This window comes from Chondrus crispus, genomic scaffold (assembly GCF_000350225.1).
Source record: "Chondrus crispus Stackhouse genomic scaffold, scaffold_216, whole genome shotgun sequence".
Classification (NCBI taxonomy): Eukaryota; Rhodophyta; class Florideophyceae; order Gigartinales; family Gigartinaceae; genus Chondrus; species Chondrus crispus.
The window spans coordinates 1-23,104 of NW_005179098.1; the positions used below are offsets into that span (position 1 = coordinate 1).

General features: G+C 50.8%; 6 protein-coding genes; 5 read left to right on the plus strand and 1 right to left on the minus strand.

Annotated features, from left to right (window-relative positions):
- The first annotated feature begins 120 nt into the window (after nt 1-120).
- On the plus strand, nt 121-3,419 carry CHC_T00010034001 (Leucine rich repeat-containing protein). XM_005715547.1 is given in 3 exon segments: nt 121; nt 122-3,229; nt 3,230-3,419. A coding segment is annotated over 1 exon segment (3,108 nt), but the record flags the coding sequence as incomplete, so codon positions are not given.
- A 4,434-nt stretch (nt 3,420-7,853) lies between these two features.
- On the plus strand, nt 7,854-9,962 carry CHC_T00008391001 (ATP-binding cassette transporter, subfamily B, member 9, group ATM protein PpABCB9). The gene has a single exon (XM_005715548.1). It carries the CDS (start codon nt 7,854-7,856, stop codon nt 9,960-9,962), a length of 2,109 nt encoding a protein of 702 aa, XP_005715605.1.
- A 1,303-nt stretch (nt 9,963-11,265) lies between these two features.
- On the plus strand, nt 11,266-13,338 carry CHC_T00004156001 (hypothetical protein). Its single transcript, XM_005715549.1, has one exon. The coding sequence runs from the start codon at nt 11,266-11,268 to the stop codon at nt 13,336-13,338; it is 2,073 nt and encodes a 690-aa protein (XP_005715606.1).
- A 2,099-nt stretch (nt 13,339-15,437) lies between these two features.
- CHC_T00004157001 (hypothetical protein) lies at nt 15,438-17,538 on the plus strand. XM_005715550.1 is given in 2 exon segments: nt 15,438-17,237; nt 17,238-17,538. The coding sequence occupies 1 exon segment, from the start codon at nt 15,438-15,440 to the stop codon at nt 17,235-17,237; it is 1,800 nt and encodes a 599-aa protein (XP_005715607.1). The 3' UTR covers nt 17,238-17,538.
- Nucleotides 17,539-20,449: 2,911 nt separating this feature from the next.
- Nucleotides 20,450-21,857, plus strand: CHC_T00004158001 (hypothetical protein). XM_005715551.1 is given in 2 exon segments: nt 20,450-21,493; nt 21,494-21,857. The coding sequence occupies 1 exon segment, from the start codon at nt 20,450-20,452 to the stop codon at nt 21,491-21,493; it is 1,044 nt and encodes a 347-aa protein (XP_005715608.1). The 3' UTR covers nt 21,494-21,857.
- Nucleotides 21,858-22,009: 152 nt separating this feature from the next.
- Nucleotides 22,010-22,798, minus strand: CHC_T00004159001 (hypothetical protein). The gene has a single exon (XM_005715552.1). The coding sequence runs from the start codon at nt 22,796-22,798 to the stop codon at nt 22,010-22,012; it is 789 nt and encodes a 262-aa protein (XP_005715609.1).
- Between the last annotated feature and the right edge of the window lie 306 nt (nt 22,799-23,104).

Below are 23,104 nucleotides of genomic sequence, written 5' to 3' on the forward strand. Positions count from 1 at the left end.
TCCTTCCACGACTCCTGCTCTCCCCTCCACCCGGTAACCTTCACCCCATCATTCTGTGTTTTGCTCACGATTCATTCCCCACTTACACTTGCATAAGCCGTAACTCCGTTTACTAATTAGACTTCGTTTTCCCCAACGCTACCACTCCCCCACTCGTCACTCTTCCCGCATAACCATGCACAACTCAGAACCAGTCACCCCCCCCAACCCTCTCTCCCCCTCCTCTGTCGCAGCCGGTCCGCTCCCAAAGAGTGATTCCGTTCACTCTCTCGTTTCGATTCTTAACTGCCCCTCTCCCGCCACCGCTTCTTTTGAACAGCCCAGCGTCGTTCGCGGTGTTGATGACAAGGGGGAAACCCAAATTGTCAAGCTCCACGATGATGTCGACTACATCTCTCTTTCAGGCCGCGGACTCAAGACTGTCTCGCTTTCCGCGCTGCAGGCAGCACCCGTCGCAGATAATCTTCGCGAGATATCGCTTGCGGCGAATACCTTAGAGATGGTTGACCTCACTCCGCTCTCAACCTGCCACGGTCTCTCAGTCCTCTGTCTCAACAGCAACCGCCTCGCTTCCATTGATCTAGCACCGCTTGCGAGCTGCGTCAAGCTTGAAAGGCTTTGGTTGCATGACAACAAGCTTGAAAAGGTTGACCTTGGACCCCTCAGAGCTTGCAAGTCTTTGAGGTCCTTGTATCTTGAAGACAACTCGCTTCATGAATACCCTCTCAACCTCGAGGCTCTTTCATCTAGCATGAAACTCCGTTCCTTGCGACTGGGAGGCAACCGCTTGGGAGGCACTCTCGACTTGACTCCGCTTCTTCAGTGCCCAGCCCTTTCCGTTCTCAATATTGATTCCTCCATCGCCCTCATCTCGGATGGTGAGTCCTCTCAAGCAAGAGTGTCCCCGGCACTCCGCAGAATCGTCCTTGATATCAAGTTTACGGGCAAGGTCGTTGGCGAAAGGACCCTCAAGAGAAGAACAACTCCACCAATATCACCAAAGGCCGGGTTCTCCCCGACTAGACTAAGAAGACGCGTATTGGCTGAAAGTTCCATAACCTCGGATCTCGCCCCTGGCTCCCTCTCTTTGACTCCAGGTGAGAGGACAGGAAATGCGATTCCTTCGCCAATCGTGAAAGTTCTGCTCGTCGGCTTTCGACGACTAGCGCGATATGCGGCCGAAGACTCTTTCACAAAATGTGGAAAGATCATGATTAGAGCTGCAAATCAGGACGTTGCCTCCAGGGATCCCGGACTTCTGCTAGACTCGCACCTCATTATATTGTATGCGCCGCCTGAGAAGACTCTTCGTCAGATCACAGTCGTTGTTGGTAGAATACCCACAGTCGTAATTGGAACAGGGCGCTATCGTTCAACTGCGGATAACCGCATGTTGGAACTCCTCGACCGATTCAACTTTTACGCTGACCCACTGGACCCCGAAGACACTCGCGTCGTGTATAACATGGGCAAAGCATTTGCTTCTAATACGAACCAGCTTAATTCGCATGGTACCCTAAAGCATATCGGCGACGAGTCATTGGATTCAAGTCCTTTAAGTGAAGAAGAAGGCAACGAGATGCTTCGAAAGTCATATTCAGTGCCTTCGATTGAAACCCTTGAATGCCCCGGGATAGCAATTGAGGGCATTGATGACGATGAGGGGCATGTACGAGATACCGAATTTGATGCACCTGGATATGAAATATCTCGGACTCACAGCGCTGACGACATCCTTGATGATTTGCTCAATGATCATATCAGTCATCTGCCTGCGAAGACGTGGAGCGAGGTCACGAGGAGGTTGCGGGATCGAAGAGGGATGAAGGTGGGAAGGGCACGTATTCGATCCCAAGAAATTAGCATGCACGGAAAGAATAGGCTTCGTGCTGAGCGTGCGGCGATCGAAGTGGCATTCTCGGACCTCGGCGGCTGCGCGACAGCGGATAGCTGTTCTGGTATTGCTCGTTCTTGCGGGCTGCCGAAATGTGCAGGACCGCTGCTATTCCAAGCTGCTTTTGGATCGTCTTTCGAGATTGAATCGACCACTCCAGAAGCAGGAGTGCCAAACCTACCACTGGAACGGAAGAATCGGCGCATATCTGGTGATGCGTTTCTGGCATATTGGGATTCGAGACTGAAGGAATGTGAAGGGGAAGAAAGATTGTCAAACCTATTGATCGATCGATATGCATCTCTTGTACCGCTTCCCGGGAAGCTCACAGGACACAGTGAGTACGGGGCGCCCCTCCCAAACGGAGCATCGAGACTCGTGCCGCGCAACTTCTCCGAGTTTGATCTTACCGCATACTCGTCGCGGCTAATTGGATCACACCGTAATAAGCTGACGCGAAGGCGTTCAGGCGGCATGTCGACCGATATCTCTTGCCCATGTGACTCTGGTATTGAACTACTGATCTCGTCGTTTATGGAAGCGCGGTCTTCTAGGTTTGGATCATTCGCGCTCGTGAAGATGTCCGAAGCTATTGCGATTGGGTCTTCTCTTGTGATGTATGGGCTTCGGGGTGTAAGTAAGAATCCGGTCGGCGGACATGCGAGACCGGTTTGCCCGAAGGAAGTGCGTGAAGGGAAACTGAACGCAGCACTCGTGGCTGCTGAAGCAGGAATCTTTGAGGGAGTCGCAAGCGGACTGTCAATGGGTCAGATTCGTTCTGTGAAGGGATCCTTCGCAACAGAAGCGTGCCCTACAGCTGTGTCCCGCAGTGGAGGTTTGGCTCTCAATTACAGTCTGACTGTCGCGGAGGTGCAGAAGTTTTGCACGACACGAAAAACTTTACTTCCATCAGCAGTACAGGCAACTGTATCAACACATTGCCGCAATAAGAAAGAGATGACTCTCGCAGAGTTCGCTATCTTTTTGTCTGTACTGAACAATCTATCTTCGAACGGAGCTGTTGACTATTTTTTCAGTGTGGTCGACGTAGACCATGACGAATACTGGACGATACCGGATCTGAGGGAGTTCCATATGGAGAAAGAGAAACTATGGCTGAAGGACGGGATGGCAGTGAGCGACCTGGTAGATATCTGGGTGAATCTAACTGATATGGTACGTCCTAAGAAACCAGGACGAGGAATTTCAAGACGAGAGTTTCTGAACCTGGGAACCAAGGAACGGAAACTTGTGATGCAGAGCTTACTGTTTGTAGATGATGACTGCTCTGTTCTCAATATCAGGCGAACAATGGAGCTAAATGAGGAACAGTAGATTTTAATTGTGCGCAAGCATAAATTCACGCCCTTCGTTGCAGGTTAGGATACGGACAGGTCACAATCTGCCGAGGAGTTTGATGAATACGAAACGTGAATGGCATCATTTTTGTGCGCAGTACTGTGCTACTCATGAATAACAACTTTTCACCCACTGAGAACCAATTAAACTTGAGAAATAGGTTTTCTATTAGCCCCCCGCAGTTTTGTCGGTGACACATGTTGAAGCGCCTCTGGAGTTAGCGGAGAAAGAGCAACTGCTCAGACAGAGGCAGGTGAGGAACAATGAAAGATTTTTATCGTGAGATATTTCAGGACGAGAATCGGGACGAGAATCTCCGGGTTATGTGTACAGTACTGTGTAGTAGTACTACAGTATGCTCCCTCTTGTCAGTTCCGTATCTACGGTAATGTTAATTACTCCTCGGTGTTGTGTTGCGTGTGCGTGCGCCGTTGGTTACAGTGACTAGACCGATCTTCAATGTGCTCGCCTTGTGGTATACTTTGGCATATTCACTTGCGCACTTATAACCAGTGATTGTGACTTCAAAGGCTTGCAGTATTTGGAAGCACACATCGAGTCGCATGTATGCATCATACCGTAATGTGATAGGGTTTCGGATGCAGTCCTCACTTAGAGTTGAATTGGACGAAACTCTATCGATGGCGGGGAGAGGTCTGAGGACGGATTTGAGTGGAGCCGAGACTCGAGTGGTGCACAGTTTGATCTCTGTACTGTAGTCCCCTCATTCGCTGTGGAGGGTAGACTCAAGTGGCTTGAGGGGATCTGAACTGAGGCGGCGAAGGGTGTGGAGCAGAGCGGACGAATAGGTGGATGAGGTAGGGGCGAAGTGGAAGGGAAGATCTGGCTGGCGGGCGCAGTGATCCATTGGATAAACAAATCCTAATTCACGATTGCATGTTGACACCACACAAGGCAAAAAAAGGCAAAAAAGAAATCTGTCGTGCAAGAAATTCTCGTTCCAGAATAGCAATCGCCTCTCCTCCCAATCAAATGGCTTGCATCATTATTGAAGGCTGCAAAAAAAAAAAGGGAGATTTTCGTTCCAGAATGGCAGTCGCCTCTCCTCCCAATCAAATGGCTCGCAACATTGAAGGCCGATTCTGCGCCCCCACCGGGACCTTGCTGGACAGTCCCGAACGGACCGCCTCGGATCTATGGAAGATGAATCCATTGGCCGATCCTGACAGGAGATGGTCCTTGTTCTCAGGGCCGCGGCACGGACTCTGCGGTATACAACGGGGGTCCTGCATACTGTAGTACCAGATCAACTGTGCAGTCTACAGTACATAATTGCCAGCGTTCACTTGATCGCATATTCTATGAGGCCATTTGACCTCAAACGAGGCTTCTTTTCAACTTATTTTTGCTCGACTTGTGCTTGCTCAACCAGAAGGAAAAAGATACTCTCGCCGCCGCAGTTGACTTGTGCGTTGCGGTAGGATGGAGTTTGGTGAGATATGCATGTCTTTTCCAGCTATTTTTGAATGCCTAAAAAAGAATTCTTCGAAACCAAAAAGCCTGTTCAAAATGTCAACCGGATGTTGAAACTTGATAAGAGTCTTAGTCTTTCTGTGTATTATTGACAACTGCTTTCCAAATGTTATTGCCGAGGGCATGTACGTTAAAGAAATGACGTCCAAACTGACTTGGTAAAGTTTCGATTTAATATATAATATATACATTTTTGCAAAAAAAAGCTGGCCTCCCATGCCTGACCTCATATGAAGCAAATCGCTTGTCGTCTAGACACTACACTGTAGCTAGTGTCTATTGGACAATGCGCCTCATTTGAGGATTTCGCCTCATATGAGGCTTTTTCCGTCGCTGTTTCTGGCGCAAAGAGGGAGAACCGAAACCCATAGTTGCCGCAAAACAGTAACAGTCAGAGTACTAAACAATGTCCAAGTCCTTTGAAGGCACAAAGAATGCACTGTATTTAAGAGGATCTATCCAAAGCTCCGACACCCAGAAAAAATACTCACAATCAATCAAATGGCCCGTGCCAATTCAGATCCGCGCCTAGTACGACGAGCGCACATTCATGCTCTCGCGACAAGAGTACTGAAGCACTCGGTAGCCAAAAACCACTTCCGACTATCATTTCAAAAGACCAATGTTGATGGGAAAGTCCTTTCTGTGATCGTTTCACAGAAAAAGGGGCAGAACTACAAGCACCTAAAATGCTTGTTTGCGTATGGACCCAACACCAAGACTGTCACGTTACCGCTAGGAAGTGTACGGTCAGGACCAACTTATATTCCAGAGCGTCAGCCTCGAGAATTTTCAGAGGACCCCTTTTTTCTTGGATTCTGAGTATCAGAAAATCGCTGACAGAGCAACAAATGTTAACATTAGGGAGTTTCTTGAACAGCATTTTCGACAATTGTCGAAAGTGCTGTTCAAGAAACTTCCTCAAACAGGACCGCGCAGCCTCAGTTGTTAAATCCCCAGACCAGTGCCCCAAGTATCCTACAACAACACGCAGTCAAGAACGACGATGAATTCTTGCCCCTTTTGTCCCCATCAACATTGGAAGATGCCGAACATTTTGTTTTTGAATGCCACGACCAGCGCTGGAATTCTGCCGCATTGTACGACTGGGTCAATGGAGGAGTCAAGCCAATCTCCTGCCGTGTAAGAGGGCCTGAAGAATATTCTATGCAGGAAGGCAGTGCCCCTGGGAATATGAAGTTGCTGGACTATTTTTTTGGATGTTTCCACTTCTACATTTGGCAAGGATGGTCTTTCTCACCAACAAAAAATAACGAACAAATTGTGATAGGCCTACGACGTCTGGAGAAATTATTAAGTTTTTTGGAACGCTCGTACTCATGACGAGATGCAAGTTTTCTAACAGACGAGATTTTGGGAGTACCTGCACGTTGTTACCTGTTCTCGGACAGCCGAAGTTTGGCTCAATCATGTCGCGTGAAAGATTTGAGATCATACGCAAGTTCTTGCAATTCAGTCAAGATGAAAGAGGTCACTGCTACACTGAGAAAATACCATAGAGCCTTTGAAAGGAATTTGTTGAGGCTATAAACGCTCACCGTAGGGAGCATGTCATTCTGCCTCATTTTCTTTGTGTAGACGAGTGTATGTCCAGATGATACGGTTCAGGAGGCTCGTAGATTGATGTCGGCTGTCCTCATTACGTCAAACGCGGACGTAAGACAGAAAATGGCCTGCGCAAAATCGTGTATCATGCTCGGGTTAAAGCTGGCTAAATCTGCTAAAGAATCTGACACTGTTCGGCAAAATGGCAACTGGAACGATGGCACTGGAGTCTTACTGGAACTTTGCAAACTATGGTCTGATCGGGAGAGAATTGTTTGCGCTGATAGTCACTTTGCCTCAGTTGAGGCTTCTGAAGTTTTATTCGAGAACAACTTAAGATTTATTTTGGTGGTGAAAACGGTGACGAAACGATTCCCAGTGGGGTTTTTGGGAGCCAAAGGCTTTATGCTAAAGGAGATTTTAAATATCTGGAGTCAACTGTAGAAGCAAACGGAGAAAATAAGAAGATAGTTGCTGTTTGCTGGGTTGATCGAAACAGACAAAACTTCATTGCTACAGCCAGTCGTGTCGAAAAATCAGTACTTCAGCAACACATGAGATGGAGGCAGCACGAAAATGGAGCATGCCCTGTTGATATTGCCATCTCGATGCCAGAGATGGTCGCGGATTATTTTTGCGGCAGCTGGGGTCATTGACAGTCACAATAGACTTCGCCAGGATAGTCTGGACCTCGAAAAATCTGTGGAGGTTAAGGAGTGGTCATTTCGAATTAATTGTACTCTGTTAGGAATTGTGCTGACGGATTGCTACCTTCTCTATCGTTTTGGAAACAGTGAGAGAGATTTACTCGATCTGAATTCTTTTTGGGTTTTACTCGGTACTGCAATGGTTTAAAATTTGTTTGATGTCATAGGGACGTGTCGTGCAAGTCATGTTGAGCGTGAAAACGCGATGGATAAGGAAATACGGACCGATTGCAGCGGAATTTATTTATCTCCCACAAAACAACGTCGGCGTACCTCCAGCGGAGGGAAGTTGGATCAAAGAAAGCAAGGACTGTGTTTTGTCTGTCCGAAACGGAAAAAATGAAGTCAACGTGGGTCTGTTCTCAGTGCGGAGTGAAGGAGGGAAGCAAAAATTTTCTTTGTCATCCAAAGAATGGCCGGGACTGTTTTACGAGGCATTTCAACTTGATGCATTAAGTAATACAATAAAAAGCTTGAACGTTACATGACATATGGTTTGATAGCGACTGCACCGATGCTGCTTCAATTCGTGCTGGCAATTATAGCTGTACTGTAGTGAGGCGGCCTGTAACGGGGTACAGCAGTCATGTTCAACTCTTTGACAGGGCGTAACTAATATTCTGACTCGTGAGGATGTTATTTTTCGGTCCTCAGATGAGGCTCATTTCGCCTCAAATGAGTGCAAAACGTCCGTCCAATAGACACTAGAGCGTTGGTCCCTGCTGTCAAGGCTGGCTCCCGGCTAGAAGGCACCAAACGTCAGGTCTTCGTCGACACGTCTCCCCTCCGCGACTTCTTTGCGTGCGCATCTGTGCCCCTCACATATTCGTGTCATGCGTGACCATTTTGCGCGCACCTCCCTTTCCCTTTCGCGATCCTTTTACTTCCGCTCACCGATCTCAACGTCGCGCATTCACCGAAGCAATTCCAGTCCGTATCCCGCCTTGTCCCCTTGGCCCGCATCTTTTGCGCGTGTCCTCTCCTCATCACTCACTCCAACCGCTCACTCTCATTCACTAGCAACCCCCAATAACAATGATACTCCGCGCCCTCGCATCGCAACCCCCTCTTTTCGCCTCATCCAAAGACGCCATCTCTCCGCCGTCGGTCCGTCCGGGGCTGGCGGCCCCGGCCTTGCGGATGGAAAGGTCTCGCGCGCCGGCTCTATCCGCGTCTTACGCAACCTAGGTGGCTATCTCTGGCCCGCCGATGATGCCACCGTCCGTCGCCGCGTAGTTGGCGCCGTCGGTCTGCTCGGTGTTAGCAAGGCGTTAAGCGTCAGCGTCCCGTTTATGTTTAAGTACGCTGTCGATGCCATGTCCATGTCCGCCTCTGTCACCGACGTCTCCGCACCCATCCTTGTCCCCGCCGCGGCCCTCATCGGCTATGGCGCCGCGCGAGCGGGGTCCTCGCTCACGGGTGAATTGCGGAATGCTGTGTTTGCATCCGTTGCGCGGAAAGCGATCGTCGAAGTCGCTGTCAACACGTTTCGACATCTCCACGCGTTGCCGCTTTCGTTTCACTTGCAGAGGGAGACAGGCGCTTTGGCGAGGGTTATCGATCGGGGTCAGAAGGGTATCGACTTTATGCTGAGGAGCATGGTCTTCAATGTCTTTCCTACCATACTTGAAGTGAGCATCGTGTGTGCTATTTTGGCCACGAGATTTGGACCAGCATTTGCAGGGGTAGCTGCTGCAACTGTGGGGGCGTACACTGTGTTTACGTTTGCAACAACTCATTGGCGAACCCGGTTCAGGAAGCAGATGAACCGCGCGGACACTGCCGCGTCGTCGAAGGCCATTGACTCGTTGCTCAACTTTGAGACCGTCAAATACTTCGGCAATGAGGAACATGAAGCCCAGAAGTACGCCCAGTTCTTGAAACAGTATGGCAACGCGCATGTCAAAACACAAGGCTCTCTTAGTTTGCTCAATTTCGGGCAGAATGCAATATTTTCGGCAGCGCTAACTACCATCATGCTTATGACTAGTCACGAGATCGCTAGCGGTGCCATGACCATCGGAGACCTCGTCATGGTCAACGGCATGCTTTTCCAGCTTTCCCTTCCCCTGAATTTTCTGGGAACCGTATACCGCGAAATTCAACAAAGTTTGATTGACATGGAGTCAATGTTCTCACTCCTTGCGCAACCTGCTCATTCAGATTTAGTTGCAAAAAACGCGACACGGCCCCTCGTGCTTAAGAACAAGAACAATGGTGCGACTGTAACTTTTGAAAACGTTTCCTTTGGGTACACCGATGAGAGAAAGATCCTTGACAATGTATCTTTTGAAGTACCCAACGCCAGCACAGCTGCCATTGTAGGACCCAGCGGATGTGGTAAATCCACGATCATCCGCCTTCTATATGGTCTGTACAGGCCAAACGATGGGCGAATATTGATAGATGGACAAGACATTTGGGATGTGGACATGAATAGTGTTCGATCACGTGTGGGAGTCGTTCCGCAAGACACAGTACTCTTTAACAATACTATCAAGTATAACATCGCGTATGGGCGATTAGGTGCATCTGATGCCGAAGTCATGGAAGCCGCCCGCCAAGCCTCCATACACGATGCTGTATCTCGTTTTCCCGAAGGGTACGAGACGCAAGTCGGAGAAAGAGGTTTGAAGATTTCAGGCGGAGAAAAGCAGCGTTTGGCCATCGCTCGTACCGTTTTGAAAGACCCTGTCTTGTTGTGTCTTGATGAAACCACAAGCAGCCTGGATAGTAAGACGGAAGAAGAAATTTTGAGGTCGTTGCACAATTTGACAAGGTCGCGAACAGCAATTTATATTGCCCATCGCCTCTCGACCGTCTCTGGTCTAGACAACATCATTGTGCTGGATCACGGAAGGGTGATTGAGATCGGGGCGCACAGGAGCTTGATCTCTGATAATGGGTTCTATGCAGACATGTGGCTTAGACAACAGGGATAAGCTTGTGGAGGATCCCAGGAACTTTTTGCTGTGCAGCAGTGTGCGCAAGCGAAATATCTCTTTGAGAAAGACATTGGTGGCGTACTGTTGTACATACGTGGCATTCCCAGATCACTGACCTCCTCAATAGAACGTGCCTTCAATTCGTTTGGTACAGTACGCGGCTTGAAAAACTTAGAAAAATATCTGGGATACGACGTCATGTTTTATGAGAATCTCAATATGGGTGAGAAGCGTGGCGTTTTTTGTTTCTGTTGTGGTGGCACGTTTCAATTAAGCTTCCGGAAAGAAGACTATTGTTATCGTTTCACAGGAATGCGATGTCTGTGGCACTAAATTTTCTTATTCTCCAAAGGAGAGCACAGCTCTCCTTTCTTGCAGACGAAAGATGTACATCGCTAATTAAGATGATGGTTGATGTGGCAAATGACCGGTAACAGTTTCTCAGCGAGAGGCTTCAATTTGAAGGCACGCGCCTCTTTGCAGAGACGTCCAGTGCCACGCCCATGAACACACAATGGAAAGAGGTTCTACATACGCCGAGCAATGGAGATATTTCGCTCTGCGATGAGATCACGAAGAGTGTCCTTCGTTTTGTAAGACTGGCAAATTGTTGCAGCGTCTTTGCTCATTCTCGAAATACTTTCGGGATATACCAAAAGCCCTTTGCGTTCGGCATATTGGTTGTTTTCGTTGGAGGGGCGCATGCAGCTCTATTGCCGCGGTGTTTGCGCTCGGCGTTTCATATGGCATGCAAAACAGCGATCGTTTAACGCCCTTCGCACGGGCCTGCCGCGTATTCAGCGTCTGGGCCTTCTTTGTTGTCATCGCAAGCATTGTTCTAGTTGCATGTTCGAGAGAGTTTTTCTTACCGAGGTGGCCCAGGCGCCGACCGATGACGACAAGGGTGAGCACGGGCGTGAGCACAATCGTGGAACATGCCGCCATTCATGAGGCGCTGCGCTCAGAGATGGGAGATGGTGGGAAAGGTGTGAGCCGAAAACAGAAGGCCGCCCGCCATCTCGTGGAATCGTCCAATCTTACAGTTATTCTAGAACATTTGGATGTCGACAGCAGAAGTAGAAGTGCTCCATGGATGTTTACGCACAACAACTCGCCTTTCGTGAAACAGAATAACTTGTCTGTGTACGCAAACACTGAGATGTCTTGGAATGCTGACGGACGTGGTAACGGCACATGCGCGAGTGGGGGGAGCGGTAGGATGTCACGAGGATACCTTGACCCATACAATTACTACCTAAGTCTACCAAACCCTCCAGACTTCGAAGGGGTTCGAGTTGAAATGCGCAATCTTTCTCTTTCTGATTTTTCGCACATCAACACAGTGAATTCAAGTGGTTCTTGGAACACTTCGGGAGAAGCGGGTGATACACGTCGCTACAGCCATGGACGCTTCAGGATCTTTACGAAAGAAAAAGTCTTGCTGTCTTCTAAGAATGTGCAATGGGTTCAGAACATCTCCTACCCCGGACCGATAGGTGAGGCTCACGAGGGCACTATGTCTATTGGAGCATATTTTGTAGCAGAGATTCAACATCTGAAGAGTGATGAAGATTGGGTCCATCAGCTTGATCCAAATAGTGCAGGTTACGTTCTTGGTGTATTGACGGCAGCGTCCTTCGGCCCGACATCTTGCTTTTCTTCTAATTCATACTGGGTAAGTTTGAGAGGTCTTCCGAACTTCTCGGATGATAGCTATGAGGGCACAGCCGGCACCCCCGTTCTTGACGGCGAACAGGGCGGGAGTAAGGTTGGCATATATCAAGGGTCTAGTGAGAGGGCCATCAAAACAGCTCAGGTGATGGCATCCACCGCCAAGACTGCCGTCATCGGCGTTGCAGGAGCAACTGTTGCTGGCGCAGTTGGCGGCGCAGTTACTGCTGCACTGGTTCCAGGCGCAGTTCAGGGCCCACCTGGTCAAGGTCTTGTGCGATTACTAGGTACTGCGGCATTTGTCGCAAAACTTAACGAAATCCATGGATTTCACTCCGATGCCATGGCTAAGTTTGGAAACGGACTGAAAATCTTCATTGGGAAAGTAGAATGGCCGTTTTCAGGTGGCTTAGGAGTCGCGAACGAGACTTCCTCAAATTCTCCAGAGTTTACAGGAAACCAAACGCTTTTGTCTGGAAACGGTTCGGACTCTTTTGCATCCATGATACGACAAGAAACGGAAAACCGGGAAGTAAGTGTCTCGGACGAACTCTTCGGAGGTTGTGCATTCTATACTTCTTTAATCGTGATTGGATTTCTGTCCCTGCATGCTTTCATCTGGCTTTGTACGCGAAAGAAGCCTTGGCAAGAGCAACTTGTTCCACATGCATGGATGATTTACCTCTTTTCCGTGGTCATGTCTCACGTGTACCGAGCGGCGGTACTGAACTCAATGCAATATATGAGATCGCACGTCGGGGCTGGCACGGGAAAAGGTGGGCTCTACTTAGTGGCTGTGCTCCAGTTGCTGGTGATTGGTATAGGCTTCACTGCGTTCTTTGTGGGAGTGATGGTGCTTGCATTGAGGAGGGTACGACGGCGGGAAGTTAAGTGGATTCCAAAGAATGAGATCGCGGATCCAGACATGAGACAAAGTGCACTGATTAGCGGTGAATATCAAGCTGAAGAGAATGACTCGTTTCATGTACTGTTCGAATGCTATTACAGCTCATTGGCAGGACCAAGGCTTTGGTTGGCTGCTTTGGAGCTCGGGATCATCTTCCTCGACGCCATCTTCACAGCTTTGATCTGGAATGAGGTTGTTTGCCTTGCGATTCTTGTGTCCTTATATGCTATTCTATTTGGACTATTTCTTCTGCTCGCGCCCTTCGTGGACAAGGTTGAGGGCACGCTTATCGTGGTTCTCGGGCTCGTAGAATTTGTGCTCCTGGTAATGGACTTTCTAGGAGCGCTCGGAGATTATGACTCAGCTGAAGGCATGGAGTTTGGGTCATTGGTGCTTGGATTCGTAGCAATTGGTCTTGCAGTTGTGATTGCGGTATATTGCGATTTGATTCCGACGATATCCGCTCTTTGGGCAGCGGCACGAAGGCGATTTAGACGTGGTCGGAGGGCAGACAGTACGTTAGAAGAGCAGAGCAGCGGAGATGCGGATTCAGAGTGGAGCGAGTTATCTCGATGGAACAGTGGAAGGGTTGAGCCCGAAAGGCGGTTCGATAGGGAGCAAGATCACATTTTTGCACCAGAAACGACAGTCGCGCATGGTTTATCCGTAACCGAGGACGACAGCAGGGGGCGGGAGGAGCAAGAGCAAACGAGACCAGGTGGCTCATCAATGATTGGCGAGGGAGGGGGACAGGAAAGCGCGAAGGGAGTTGGGCCGAGAGGCAGTGTATTGTGATGGATGCGTGTGCTGGTAGGTTGGTTATGAGTTATGACTGGTGTGGAGGAGAAAGAGGAGGGATTGAGCGTGATATCAAGAGTATGAGAGGAAAGGGCTGCCAGCTGTCGCAGAGCTGACAGGCAAGCGGTGAGATTTGGTGCAGGTTGACAGTTTTCGGGTTGACGCCCTTTGCGACAAGATTGGAATTTATGTATGAGAGGAAGTTGAAAGGCGGGAGACAAGAAAGATAATTGCAGTGTGGGACACGAATGATGCAGGGTAGTTTGCACTGTTGGTCGCGGTTGACAGAACTAACTTTGAAGTAAAGAGAGTGTACAGAAAATACGCATGCAGGATGCCGAGCTGGTGATTAGAGTGGAGCCTGGGGTCGCAGTGGAGACTGGGGTCGCAATGCAAGTGGACTAGGGCTTGCGGCAAATAGATGAGTGTGATCGGGGTTGCCGCAGTGGCATTGAGCGCCAGAGCAAGACTCGATGGAGGCGGAAACTGGAGGTGATACAGAACTGTATCGAGAAGATTATGAATGAATGTTGTAGGGCGAACCTGCGTCGGCACTGTAAAAGTGGAGCAGCATAGTGCGCAGGTGGCTCGCAGGGAGGCTCGAGCGGTGGCGGACCGGAGTATCAAGCTTGCGGGGGCACTGGTGGGGGTTTGTGAATTAAAGCGGGGGGGTCGGCAGGTGGCGACACAGTTGTGCAGTAGATGAAGGTTCGGGAGGCCGGTGTCGCTAGTGTGGCGGGTGACACAGAGCAGGGCGGACGCTGAGATCGGAATTGGGGGGAGCTCGAGTGGAGCAGGGGACAGCAGCAGTGACCTGGCTCGCAAGGGTTTTACGGTGTGTCGCGAGTGTGGGACGCGTCGCGACGGAGCTTTTGGCGGGAATCACGGTGGTTTCGGCCGGGGGACGTAGTAGGGTGGGGGGGTAGGCGACAGCGTGTACAGTGCGGACGGACAAGCGTAGACGGTGGCAGTGGGGGCGCTCCCGCGAGGCGTGCGGTGCGAGCGGGAGGCGGGGGCGGGGGGCCAATGGGTGGGGGGGGTGTGGGGGTCCAACGGCGGGACACGAGAGCGGGTGAGTTGGAAGATCACGTGCGGGTGAGTGTGCGCGTGGGCGGGCTGCCAAAAGCGGTTGCGGCGGCGCGAGGCACGGTGGGGACTGGGCGGCGAGCGGACTGCCACGGCACGCGGCGTGTTTTGGCGGGGTGACGCGCGGCAGCCGCGTGTTCCGGGGGGGGCGGGCGAAGAAACACACCGCGTCGCGCCGCTTGCCCGCGTCGGCAAGCTGGCGCCGCGGCAAGGGAGGAATACAGCAGTTTTTTCAACCGCCGCGAGAGGGGTGTCCGTAAGCGAGCGACGCAAGGCGATACGCCCCCCGAGATGAATCGCCCCCGCCCCCGCCGGCTGCACCGTCCTGCCGGACGGTGCCGCGACGCCCGGCCGCCGCTGTGATAGCGCCGCCGCTTCTAACACGCCACCTCGCATCACCCGGCCAACGATATCGGCATCCCCTTTCACATCTCCAGGTCACAAGCGACTCATTCCCGCCCCCCCCCCCCCCCCCCCCCCCCTCCGCATCCAATCATATGCCCCGCTACATCCCCTTCTCCGCCTCTGCCGCACCCCGACCCCAACGTCCTCTTCCCCCTTCTCTGCTTTAATAGCCCCCTTTCTTGCTAAGCACCGTCCTTATCCTCCCCGGTCAAAACCCCTCTCCGCCCTCGCTTCGCTACCTCTCGCGCCCCACCCCCACCCACCTGCACCTCTCCGGTCCAACGCACGACCTGTCAGTAACCGCGTTCCTCACCCCCTCTCGTCCGATGCGCACCTTCAAGCTTCCCTTTGGCCGCCGCCGCAGACGCCATGCCGCAGAGCCAGAGGTCTTTCCGCCAAACTCCCGCCCGCCGCGCCGTCTCCGTCTCCCAGTCCTCTCTGCACCTATCTCCTTCCCTGTGCGCCATGTTTCGCGTCGCGCCAGCCTTCAGCGGCAGCGCCCTCCTGACCACTCCTTCTTCTCCGACATGGGCAACTCTGTCCTGTCCTTCCCGACAGACTCCGTCATTGACAGCCATCGCACCCAGGCTCCGATTTTCTACGACATGTACGACGCTCCCAACCGTCCCGATGAACCCGAGGTCGTGCGTGACCAGGACGACAACTCCCATCTTATCCCTGACATCCCCGCCGCGCATCCAGACAACGACGTCGAAGAACTTGATGCTGTCCACCTTGACAAGGCTACACAGGCCAGTCGCTTTTCAGACCCGGCGAATTGGCGCGTCGGCGAGAGGGATTTTCAATCTGAGGACAGGGCCTCTTCAACCAGGCCCTCCCGGAAGCGCATTACCTCGTCTCAACCGACACAGCGGAGAGCCAGTCTAAGTCAAGATAGGCCTCGAATGGATATCCGTTCTCAAACTGATTACATTATTGAGCCACGCCATCGAGACCGTGACCCAGATGACGATCACAGTCTTGATCCTGATCATTCTGACGAGATTCAGCCGCCTTCAGACACCGACTTCTCTCGCACCACTTTCCAAGACGATCCGTTCTTCAGTTCCATCGCGAGTGATAGTGAACAAGAAAACAAGTCCCGCATCAACTACAAATCCAAGGGCCCTTCTTCTCGTCAAAAGAAGAAGCGACGAGAATCATCCCAAGAAGGAACCTCTCCTATTCATGAGAGTCCTTACTCGCATCTGCCTTCCCGTCAGGTTTCGTCAGCCACGGCGAACGCCGAGTCTCTTAGTTATAATGCGTACACAGATGTGTTACAGTCTCAAGCGAGGGGGGATGGCGGCGGGCTACGCACGATTGTAGATTTGCTTAGAGATAGTGAGGGCAACCCTATCGTGATCGAGAAAGCTGCATTGGTCATAGGTCTTCTCTCCGAGAAGGATGCGGCTACCAGAGACGCGTTTGGTCAGTTTGCTGCTGTGCAGACACTCATCCAGTGCTTGTCAATGAGAATCACGGCCAGATTTGATCGGTCCCTCATCGTCAAGAACGTGACGTTCGCACTCACTTGCTTGCTCCGAGATTCACCTCGCAATTTGCGTCTTTTTGAAATGTTTGACGGTCCGTACAAGATGGGAAAAGCAGCGGCGTCGGACAGATACGAGAACAAACCTGATATTCCAAAGTATGCTCTGCGTGCGCTATCTGAACTCAAGTACTACCCTCAATCAGCAGAGTCGGTGAACAGCATACGAACAGATCGACTGACCAGGTCGTCGACGGTGAGTCGAACAGTGTTGTATGTGCTTCGGGCAATGTCGCTGCATGAGTACCGGACTGAAATACAAGAATGCGGGCTCGATGCACTGAGAACGTTGATCTCTCGATCTGGCAGTGGATCAATAGACAGTGAGATAGTGCGAAAGAGTACGCAATCGATTGGAACGGCGTTCAAGATGCACAAGGAATCTGCCGAAGTGCGGTGGCAAAGTTTGACTTTGCTGTGCGACCTCGAAGGACGTCGTGAAGATTTCTTTTCCGTAGATCTAGACGTGGAGTGCTTCTTCGGTGCACTTCGGGCAGTGGTGTCGGACGCCGCAAGAGAAAATGAGAAGTTAACATCGGATACAGCAAACACGTCACTGGTGGGATTGTTGAAGCGAGCTATTACGGTTGCGGTAAACGTGGGGTGGCGGCGGAAGGAGTTTACAGAACGAGCTGTGGATGCGGGAGCTATTGAGACTGTGTTGGAGGCGCTCGACTTTTTCGGAAAGGACCAAGAGATAGTGGATAAGATCTACTCGATTCTGCGGGTGCTTCTGCAGAGCGATGAGGGGAAATTCAGAATGAATAGTGTGCGATCTGCGTGCGCAATACTTGCAGGTATCGAAACAGGAAACCAGAAAGCAGCGGTTGTACTTTCGAGCGTTTCATCGTGAAGTGAAGTGTGGAATAGATGGAAACGTCAATAGGATTCGGGTGGTATGGGTGCGTAGAAACACACTGCTACAGTACAGTAGGCAAGGATCACTGCCGCACTGCATAAAAAATATCTCGCTGTGGTCCCCCATAATTTTGTCTCACTTTTTGACACTGACGTGGATTCTCAGCGCTGTTCCCTGCGCGCAACAACTTTATACAGCAACATTACACAAAATTTACATCTTTACAGCTTTGTACTAAAACCCAACTAAAGTTATACTGTACAGTACTTGCACTACTGTACTGACTATTTCGAAAGTGCTTTCGGACCGGACTTGATGGGGACCTGACCTGATGGGGACCTGACCTGATGGGGACCTGACCTGATGGGGACCTGACCTGATGGGGACCTGACCTGATGGGGACCTGACCTGATGCATGGATGACCTGGTGCATGGATGGGGACCTGACTCTGGACTTGATGGGGACCTGACTCTGGACTTGATGGGGACATGGCTTGATGGGCTGCATGGAGCCATGCTGCTAAGGTATTACTGTACGATCAAGGCAGGAGCAAGCTCTCAGAAATTTTTTCAGGGCCGCCTTATCCGCACTTCTTTACCACATCTGCGTGTTCGAAGTGTGCCCGTCAATATAATATATTGATTATATTATACGACCGGGGCTTGTTCTCATGTGAGGACGGCGATGTCTTCATATGAGGACAGCTCTTTTTTTGCAAAATATATATAATATATTTAAATTGAACAAAGCTACTTTGAGAACTCTTTCCCTAACGTGCTTGTTTTCACCAATAGCATCTTGCAGAACACTGGGATAGCAGCTCTGAATACGCAGAACGCTTAAGAATATACTGCAGATTGAGTACCAAGTTGCCTTTTTACACTGGCGTTTTTGGTTTCGAAGTTATTTTACACGCGGTTTTTTAAAACCGCATGTAAAATAACTTTGGAAAAGAAGCTTTTTTAAACCACTTTTTAAGGTGGTTTAAAAAAGCTTCTTTTCCAGACATATCTAAAAACAACCCAAGAACAACATGCAATTCTCACATAGTTCTTTCTGGGCCCAAGTCAGAAGTCAAGTACGGTGGCGCGGGTATCTTTTTCTTTTTTGTCGAGGAAGCAGAATTCAAGAATGAAATACTGTAGGTCGAATAATGTCCTCTTATGAAAACAAATGTCCTCATATGAGAACAGTGGTCCAATAGACACCATTGTATGGCACGCTCCATGTCCCAAAAAGCCTTACCGAACAGGCCTGATTTATTTTCTCAAAACAAAATGGCCCGTAACCATTCAAAAGCAATCTGCTCCACACCGAATTGATCCACGTGTACTCGTGGCCACGTGGAAACGATTCATGTAGTGATCCAACAAGGGCGCGCAGACTTCAGCGTCGGCGGAGGCGGCAACTGCCCCTCGACTCGGCTATGACTCCGCGTCCTAAGCATGAAGAAGCCTCGTGATCATCAAGCTTCTGACCGTCTTGAAGTGCGAAAGATCGGAGCGTTCATCGCCGTGCGAGGGCACAGCGTGCGTAAGTCTCCCCTTGCAGGAGTGCCGAACGCCAACGGCTGGCTTTACCTGAGCCAACACTCGGAAACAGAGCTCTTCATCGGAAATATTCCGCAGCCGAAATGGCTTGCAGTCACAGACTCCGAGCCGGTTTGCCCCTCCGACCAGCCGCGCCTCAAGAAGGTGCTACGAAAAATGGTGCCGGGTGCTTTGTCTATCGGCGACGTCTTTGGCCTTGGCAACAACCGCTTGGCGACTCGAGTGCAGATGTCCGAGCCAAATGCGACTGCATTGTCAAAGGGGGAGAGCACCGTGCGAGCCGTGCTGTCGAAACCGGATGATCATTTGTATGTCAATTGGGAGCAGCTGGTGAGCGGCGGCGAGAGCGAGGAGGAAGGGGTGGTGGAGCAATGGATTCGGGAGTACCAGGCATCTCGCGACGAGAGAGGCGTGGCTGCATGGAGCGATGCGGCCATGCAGGCGTTCGAGGCCGGCGAGAAGCAGCGGGCTGAGGAGAAAGAGCGCAAGGCCAGGCAGGGCGCTGTGCCTGATGAAGATGGTTTCATAACGGTTACGAGTGGGGCGCCGCAGATGAAGGCAGAGGCGGCGAAGAACTTGGGAACGAGGGGAAAATCACGGCCTGGGAATTACAAGAGCAAGAGTGGTAAGAATAGGAAAAGCCTCCTGGACGTTTCGAAGGGCATTGAGAAGGCTGGGTTTTATCGGTTTCAGAGGGAGAACAAGACCAATCTCGTGGAACTGCAGAAGAAGTTCAAGGATGACCAGAAACGCATTGCGGCTGTTCGGGCTTTGGATGCCGGAAAGGAATGAGCAACCGTTGCAGGAAAGGCCTCTCTATAGATTTACGCGGTTGTGCATTTCGGAGGCGGAGCCGCTGACCGCTGCGAGTGTGGATGTGTTAGAGTGTGTTGCCAGCAGGGTTGCATTTCTCTTTGAAGATACCGAGAGCAAGGGATGAAACAAGGCCACCTTCTCTGAGAACACTCGCACTAGGGATATTGATGCCCCCTGGGGCTACCCTTAGCAGACACTGGGCAAGTCTTCACAATGCGTTGACTTCCTCACCTCGGGCCTGGGGTAGCTACTGAAATGTAATAGGTTCTTGGCAGGTTCAAGTGGATGTCCTAAATCAAAGCAAGGGCTAAACGGGAATCCGTTGCTCAAAATGGGGGGTTTGCGTGAAGTGACCAGAGAGAAGCAAACTGGGCAGGTGGGTTCTACTCAAGCAGCCACTCACGATGACTTGACGTCATAGACTGGAAATGGTGCGGTGTGATAGCTGGCAAAATTGTGTCAGGCACAGAATGTGTCAGTGGGCAATCAGCAAACTGATAGATTTTTCTAGATTTTTGTAATTATGCTGAGTCGGGCGGCACATTTGCAGGTGAGTCAGTGCAACGTCGAGCGTGTACGAACCGTTCTGGAGTAAACGTTTTTTAAAGCTGCGTACTACACGTATACCGACATGCGTCTTACATTTTCAGTCCTCATCGCCGAATCCACCTTGCGTAAAAACCACCTCTGCACTACGACCACACCTTCGTGGTCGTCGCCAAGCCGCAACTAACCGCCACCTCCGGCGTCGCAACCCGTTCATGATAATCCGTCGAGGCTCAGAGGGTCGCATTCTTTCTCCAGATGCACATTCTCCCCCACAGCCCCACGAGTCGGTCATGTTGCCGAAGGACCGCCCTCGTGCGACGTCCGACCCAGCTGCACCCACTGTGACCACCTCTCCACCGCGCCCCGTGTCAGTGCCCCAATGTCCGCCTTCCATGCGACTCCCCTCCGCTGTTCGCATTGTTGAAGTCGGCGCCCGTGACGGCCTGCAAAACGAACCCCGCCTCGTTGACACCCGCGTGAAAGTCCAGCTTATCCATGATCTTGTCGATGCTGGCTTGCGTTCTGTAGAGGTCACTGGTTTTGTAAGTCCCAAGTGGGTCCCGCAGTTGAAAGATGCCTCCGACGTCATGTCCGCCGTGCAGAAGAAGAACGGAGTCACCTACCCCGTTCTCGTCCCCAACATAAAAGGCTTCGACGCCGCTTTGGCTGCTGGCGCTGAAGAAATCGCTGTTTTTGCCGCAGCCACAGAGACTTTTTCTCACAAAAACGTCAATTGCTCAATACAAAAATCTCTTGATCGCTTTCGAGCTGTCATTACCGCTGCTCAAGCACATGATATCAAGATTCGTGGCTATGTATCGTGCGTCGTCGGTTGTCCGTACGAGGGGCATGTCGCCCCAGAAGCCGTGGCAGATGTCGCCTTCAAGCTTTACGAAATGGGTTGCTACGAAATTTCTTTGGGTGACACTATTGGTGTCGGAAACCCAAAATCAATAGTCCAGATGATAGACGCAGTTTTGCGCCGGGGCATTCCTGTCAGCGCACTTGCTATTCATTGCCATGATACTCGTGGAGCAGCACTAGCGAATGTGTTGGCAGCCATGAGTTTGGGCTTGAGTGTCGTTGACTCCAGCGTCGCCGGCCTCGGAGGATGCCCGTTCGCGCCAGGAGCCGCTGGTAACTTAGCAACGGAAGATCTTATTTACATGTTACAGGGTATGGGTATCGACATAGGAGACGTGAATCTTGAAAAGGTCATTGGCATTGGTCACCGAATCTGTCAATATCTCGGACGGAAGACAAGTTCGAGAGTGTCACAGGCAACGATATGCACTGTAGACGCCCCCGAATCAATTCGTCACAGTACCCTGTAACTATTTGGAAGGGTTTCAGCAGACGTTTTTTTAATAGAACCACGCCCGGCCGACCTTGAAACTGGGGAGCCGATAGTTATCAACCTGTTTTTTGGCTGTCGAAGGTCTGATCACCCCGTGTCTGACTCGAAAAAAGCCGATGTCGTGGCAGCATCGTTGCAAGGAATATTCTGCTGCTGAAGAGGCATCAAAAGTGGTGTAACGGACCCCGGTGTTTCGATGAGCCGCTAGGAAGCACGTCTCCATCCGAGATGGTTCGTAGTCGTATTACAGCCGACATTTCTTCAGTATTTTGTGTCACGATATCATTATTAATCCTCCATAATCTCAACTTAAACGAGAATGTAAAACATTGCGACTTGTACACCTTTTGCTCGGCATTGGACAAATGTAGAACTACGACTTCAACCAACTCAGCAAAAAAGGCAACGAGCCCTCTCTCTGCTTGAAATGAAGGTCGTCAAATGGTGCAATACATTGCACAAACAGATCTGAGAGGCTCGTCTGTAGCTGTTCCTACCTCGATTTTCGGCGACGATCAGACAGTCGCTGGTGGTTAGGACGTCTCCAAAACACCACAGCAAATATCACCAACAGGGCAGCCATCAATCCCACGTACTTCGCAAATTGATACCTGTGCCTCCGCTGCAAAGCACGTTCGAGAGATCCAAAGTGTGACCACACCTCTTCTCTCGGCACGCAGTCAATCTCCACCGCACGCTCACAGAGATCTTCTCGAAAGCCACTGAGTTTGCCATGAGACGAAAACCCCGTGTGGAAGGACACATGATCTGGTAGGCAACTTCGAATCGCTTCTTCGCAAGCATGAACTCTGTTCCGCCGTATCCTCTGGTTGCTGCAGTGTTCCTTACCCTGGGTTTCATCCGAAGGGGACAATCCCTTATCCTGCCTCAAAAGTAGGATGGTCGATACAGACGGCAAAGCATGTGGCGTTAAAGGGGCGCACGGAACAAGTGTCCCACAAAAATCCGCGAGGCAGCTTGTTCCGGTATCGTACCGCATGTTAGAATGTTTTCGTGCAAGATGCTTGTCGTGATAATGCTCTGAACGAAATATTTTGCCACAAAGTGAGCATTTCCAGAGCCCGTCCGGCATCAATAGTTTTTGTGCTTCCTGTGCTCGCAGAATATCATTTTGTGGAGCGAGAAGACACTCTGGGGACAAGTGCATATGCTGCCATTTCAGAGGCTCCCATAGGAAACGGTCCAACGAATATCTTGCTTCTTTAGATCTAGTTCTGTCGCAATGGAGGAGGATATGCTCGGCCACGCTTGAGTCAATCATTGCACGCGCGAGATCCAGTTATGTGGACACGAAACCTACGGCGTGCGAACCAGAACTAAAACCGAATGACAAAACAAATCTAGTTGCGAAAAGTCCTAGAACATCGACTTACGATGTTCCACCCTCTGCAATACCGAGGGGGCGGAACAACGAACGGCTGATTGACTAACAACGCGACGAACAAAAAAGGTGTGTGTGGGGCGAAGTATTTGATGAACAGATACGAAAGGAATTTACTGACGTTCACGTGAACCGGGAATCTTTGATTGCAAAAAAAATCAGAAAAAAAAGGAGGTAATGGGTTCG

Excerpts from the sequence above, each read along its gene's own strand:
- CHC_T00008391001 (XM_005715548.1), top strand. The coding sequence starts at position 7,854 with ATGCGTGACCATTTTGCGCGCACCTCCCTTTCCCTTTCGCGATCCTTT.
- CHC_T00004156001 (XM_005715549.1), top strand. The coding sequence starts at position 11,266 with ATGCGCAATCTTTCTCTTTCTGATTTTTCGCACATCAACACAGTGAAT.
- CHC_T00004157001 (XM_005715550.1), top strand. The coding sequence starts at position 15,438 with ATGTACGACGCTCCCAACCGTCCCGATGAACCCGAGGTCGTGCGTGAC.
- CHC_T00004158001 (XM_005715551.1), top strand. The coding sequence starts at position 20,450 with ATGTTGCCGAAGGACCGCCCTCGTGCGACGTCCGACCCAGCTGCACCC.
- CHC_T00004159001 (XM_005715552.1), bottom strand. The coding sequence starts at position 22,798 with ATGATTGACTCAAGCGTGGCCGAGCATATCCTCCTCCATTGCGACAGA.